At 35.2% G+C, this 5,306-nt stretch overlaps 1 protein-coding gene across 2 annotated transcripts; it reads left to right on the forward strand.

The window, feature by feature from the left end:
* The first annotated feature begins 217 nt into the window (after positions 1 to 217).
* LOC106749987 (cell differentiation protein RCD1 homolog) lies at positions 218 to 4,998 on the forward strand. Of its 2 annotated transcripts, XM_014629986.1 has the most exons (4): positions 218 to 451; positions 635 to 1,146; positions 1,707 to 2,101; positions 3,395 to 4,998. In XM_014629986.1, exons 2-4 carry the CDS (start codon positions 820 to 822, stop codon positions 3,594 to 3,596), a joined length of 924 nt encoding a protein of 307 aa, XP_014485472.1. In that variant the 5' UTR covers positions 218 to 451; positions 635 to 819; the 3' UTR covers positions 3,597 to 4,998. The 2 variants fall into 2 exon arrangements, with proteins under 2 accessions (XP_014485472.1, XP_014485473.1); XM_014629987.1 differs by having other exon boundaries at positions 218 to 1,146.
* The last annotated feature ends 308 nt before the right edge of the window (positions 4,999 to 5,306 follow it).

Below are 5,306 nucleotides of genomic sequence, written 5' to 3' on the forward strand. Positions count from 1 at the left end.
CACTGAACTCAAGTTTAATAAAATTTAATGAACTTTGCACCAATTGGTCAAATTTCGATTCAATAGAGGTCTGTCCGTTTTTGCTGCACCGCTGAACTAGTGCAATAAGTTGAAATGAGAAAACATATACTTGTCTCGCTTCAACTTATTGCACTAGTTCAGCCGTGCAGCGAAAACGAACAGACCTAATCTCAATTTTCAATCCGTAGTTTGATACGGGTTTTAGTTGGAGAACGAATGGTGATGAGGATATGTTGTGAGGAGGTTCCACAACCAAAATTGAGAACTAGTTGGAAGACGTACGAAGACGACGCCGAATACATATTAATTCCGATAAGAAATTAATTAATTCTTTCAGACAACGAGTATCGTGAACTGATCGATCGTACGCGAAATACGCGTACGAAGAGACACCGTCAAGCTTCGAGAAGCCGCAGTTTGATTCTTGAAGGTTCGTACAGAACAGAAGATTATATATTTCGCCGGAGTATTCCAATGGTGTGGACGTGCTTCCGAAAAGACGCGTGTTTGCGGGATCTTTGTTCGTTATAGAACCGCTTATTTTTTTATCTTCTTGGTGAAACGCACTGGAATCTCATTTTATGTTCTACACAGTTTCTTAAATCCGTTATAGGTTCTATATTTCTAAGCATGGTGTTGAGGATGCGCCATTGGGCTGTCTGAAACCACTACTGAAAGAAAGAGAAAGAGAGAGAGAGAGAGAGAAAGTGTGTGAGTGTGTGAGTGTGTGAGTGAGTTATACATTCCACACGTTAGAAACAAACGCAAAGGACAACGCAATCAAGAACAGAAGTCACAATGAGCTCCCAACAAAGTCCGGCTACTCTGCAGTCTACTGTCGATCGTGAGAAGGTCTATACTTGGATAATTGAGCTGTCAAACCCAGAAACACGGGAGAATGCGCTTTTGGAATTGAGTAAGAAACGCGAAGTAGTGCCTGATTTGGCGCCTATGCTGTGGCATTCATTCGGCACTACAGCTTCCTTGTTGCAAGAGATCATCAACATTTATCCGGCTATTAATCCTGCAACCCTCACTGCTTATCAGAGCAATCGTGTCTGCAACGCCTTGGCTTTGTTGCAATGTGTGGCCAGCCATCCTGAGACAAGATCCGCATTCCTACAGGTAAGATCATGCAACAATTTAAACAGATTTACTTTATTTTGAATGTTTTGTATAACGAATTGAAACATACAAATCATTTACAAAAGATTCGATGTCTTTTTTCTATTGTTGCATTGGCTAGCTTGCATTGGTTTTTTTTTTCTCTTGAGATTTAATGGAAGAGAAGAAAAGAGAACTACTGCAAGCTAGTGCAGTCAGTGCAGCAGTAGAATACAGATTCTATATTTGGAAAAAGTCAATTATTTTTGATCCAGGAAGGTTTTCATATAATAAACTGTTTGTACCTTAAGCCTGAGTTGAAGCATATTTTATCAAATTTAACTGAATACTTAAAGTTTTGGATTGAGACATTTTTTCGTATTCCATATATTATTTAATTATATAGAAGATAACAAATTGAACAATTCTCTTTGACTTTTTCTATTATCTATCTTATGCCGGAATATGAAAATATTCTGAAGATTACAAAAACATATCTCAGATTCGGTTGCTTAATTTTACAATATACATATATTTCCTGATATCTTAATATGGTCTATATTTTGCATATCTATTTTCAGGCTCATGTTCCATTATTTTTATATCCGTTTTTGCATACTGTGAGCAAGACTAGACCTTTCGAGTATCTAAGGCTGACTAGTCTTGGAGTAATAGGAGCATTAGTCAAGACAGACGAACAAGAAGTGATTACTTTCCTATTAACTACAGAGATCATTCCTTTATGCTTGCGAATTATGGAAAGCGGCTCAGAATTAAGCAAAACCGTCGCGACATTTATATTGCAAAAGATACTCTTGGATGACAGTGGTCTATCGTATATTTGTCAAACCTATGACAGATTTAGTCATGTTGCGATGATTTTGGGGAAAATGGTTCTATCCTTAGCCAAAGATCCATCAGCAAGATTACTTAAACACGTTGTAAGGTGTTACTTGAGACTGTCAGATAATCCCAGGTAAGTGTTGAAATATATAAATGCATATTTATTATTTCAATTCAATTTTTATTGAATGCAACATTTATTTTAATTTAATTTAATAAAAGAGTTGAGAGTCAAATAATTCATTTTACTTGTAAATATTAGGTGTGCAGATCGATTCGGTGCCTTTATCTTTAATCAATCATAATTTCGCTTTAAATTCGAATATCTTCCCATCATTTGGTAGGTTTCGAAGCGCAACCTTAAAGTTTAATGCGCTATATAGCTTGGTGAAATTGACAACATAACATCTCAAAACAACATTAAACACAATGACTATCGATAAACCGTATGTTAGACATTGCATTTGTTTTATTTTCCAATTAAAAAAAATGTTGTTGAGGCTGCAAATATGATTTGCTTAGCTTAGAGGAAAATGCTGTAACACATAAAACTTGTAAAAAATGATACTAAAAGTTTCGAAGTGATGATTTCTCTCCTGCTGATGAAGAATGTCCTGGCGTGCCGAAAAAATGTGAAAATAAGGAGCTTGAACAATTATTGAATGAAAATCCTACTCAGACTCAAGATGAGTTTGCGTTATAACTAGGAGTAACTTGTCAATCAATTTCTGTTCACTTACATAAGCTGGGAAAAATTCAGAAACTAGATTCTACACGAGCTTAGTCCGAAAATGCATCGACAACTTTATCGATTCGAAGTCGCCATCTTTTTATCGAGAAGAGATTCATCAGCTGTCCGATAAATGGAGTCAAGTATTAGAAAATGATAGCGAATATTTCCAAGATGTTTATCAGTTGTTCGTAAATGAAGATATAATTTGTTCAAAAAAGGCACTAAATTAATTTACACATCTAATACTTTATCTTTTTCGCTTTTTATAATGGGTGCTTTCCATTTGGTGATACAAGTCGACACGAGCATCATTTTATGTTTGTTATTCATTGTAACAAAGACAGAATGAGAGTTCCGTTAGTGCACGGTGCGATAGCGCATATCTATACATTACATACATACATATTGGCCGATGTCTAGAGTCTTTTTGCTGGACCACCAATTAGAAAATTTTATATTAAATTAACCATTCATCTATATGAACTATCGAAGCCCATCCTAAAATGATGCTTGTATCGATTTGTGTCAATAAATGGAAAGCATCCAATAAAGAACAAAGTACCCTAGAACATTTCCAATCGAAAATACCAATTTGTAATTTCGAATATCTAAATACTTGTAACAATATTAATCTTTATTACATGTAATACGACCCTACAGTATCTAAAATTTAAATGTGTTTTAATTTTGCAGAGCACTATTAGCATTAAGACAATGCTTGCCGGATCAACTTAGGGACAATACTTTCGCTACTTGTTTACAAGAAGACGCCTCAACAAAACATTGGTTAAATATGCTCTTGAAGAATTTGGAGACCGGTCCCCAGCCTGGTCCACCGAGCCAACCAGGTCAGCAGGATCCCAGAACGATCGGCATGTCGCCGCTTACATCTTGAATACGTCAGATTTAAGACTGGGCAGGAAGCAGTGCCAAATGTGCAAGTGCATCGTATGTTGTGTGAACAGATTTCGAGGCGCTTCTTTCCGTAAGTTCTGAATTTTTACGAGAAGCACCATTGTTATATATAATTAACGATTAACCGCGTATTATATATAGTTACGAATTGTGCTGTGAGTTCTAATGATAAGGGGGTATTGTCAGATTGACAACTCAAATATATGACACTTGTATATATCTTGCATACTCCGCGATGAAATTTACCAGTTACGCATTTGGTTTGATTTTTACGGATATTTTCAGTTTTCTCAGTTTAGCGTGTTGTCGTTTATCAATTAATGCTAACAATCAACCGTTTCTTCGATAGGAAATCTATCGTGTAGAAATTTTAACGAAAAATGCAACATGCACCTTAATGTATAGGATTTATACAAATATGTTCGTTTAATTGCGTGATATTTTAGTAGGTTTTACGACGTCTGTCGTCCATGAATATTCTACGCTCTGCCTCGTGTGAATTAAGTGTAGATTGCGTAATAATTATTCTCACTAATGATGGACATTTATATGAATAGATACACGATTAATATCCCGAGTAATGTCTTTTCGCAATGTTGTGTATTATTTTTCGTCAACCTAATTAAATTTAATTCAATAAGCGATATACGAAACATTCATCGTGCACGAATCTATCTCGTTCAGTAATTTTGTATATATATCTTACTGTCTGAGCTTATATAATAGTTTATTTAATGTTAATTAATCAGTACGTGCGTGTGATGAAGAATATTCATAGTAGTTCAGTCTTATATGCATTATGATGACTGATCAGTAATTATGCACGATTGATGATTGAATCATTAAAACGATGTAGGCGTCAATTACTTTCCAACGTATAATTTTACGAGATATCGGAACTAGTCGAAAGCAAACTCAGACGAATATAGATTTAATCCCCGCTAATGTAAATTTCGTCTGGCTGAATCGGCGATAAAACAGAACGATTGCTAGCATTTCAAAGAGATCTACATCATCATATCGCTCGCATCGTTTGTCGTTCTTGCGAGTTCAGTTTAATTCTACAGAGAAAATAAGAATATGGATATCATCTAGCAAGTGACACGACGAGATTCATCGACGAATCGATCGCGCAAGAGCAAACACATACGTACCATTTTTAAAGAATACTGTGAATGCAAGAGAATATATATGGGCTGTACATAATTTCTTGTTTGCGTAACTGTACTTATGCGAGCCTATAAACTACGAGACTATCAGGGCCATCAAAATTGTAGTTAGGAAACCCATCTACTAGAGATGCACTACTAAAGATATGACATTCTGTACAGAGAAAGAGGAGCTATTCCAAAAAAATAAAAACTTCAATCATAAGTCTCAAAGAGTTGTTTAAAGATTCTTACGCACTGCAGAGATTTAAAATTTTTGAGTAGCAATCGTGCGAGCAAAATTTTTCATTTTTCCCTTCTCGCTTATTCTGATTCCGCATGAACTTTTTCACGAGTCGCAGAACGATTACATAGTTGTATGTGCGGAGAATGAAATTATTGAATTCAGATTGATTAATTATTATCTTGAATTGGGATACCGTATTACTCGTTTCTTTCTTATATATATAAGGTGAGGTATTTAAGTTGAGACATTTTAATATAACAAAAATAAAGCAAAATACAAAGAAATGTTTCAGACA

The sequence above is a fragment of the Dinoponera quadriceps genome, unplaced genomic scaffold (assembly GCF_001313825.1).
Source record: "Dinoponera quadriceps isolate SergipeBrazil2010 unplaced genomic scaffold, ASM131382v1 scaffold4247, whole genome shotgun sequence".
In the NCBI taxonomy this organism is placed as follows: Eukaryota; Metazoa; Arthropoda; class Insecta; order Hymenoptera; family Formicidae; genus Dinoponera; species Dinoponera quadriceps.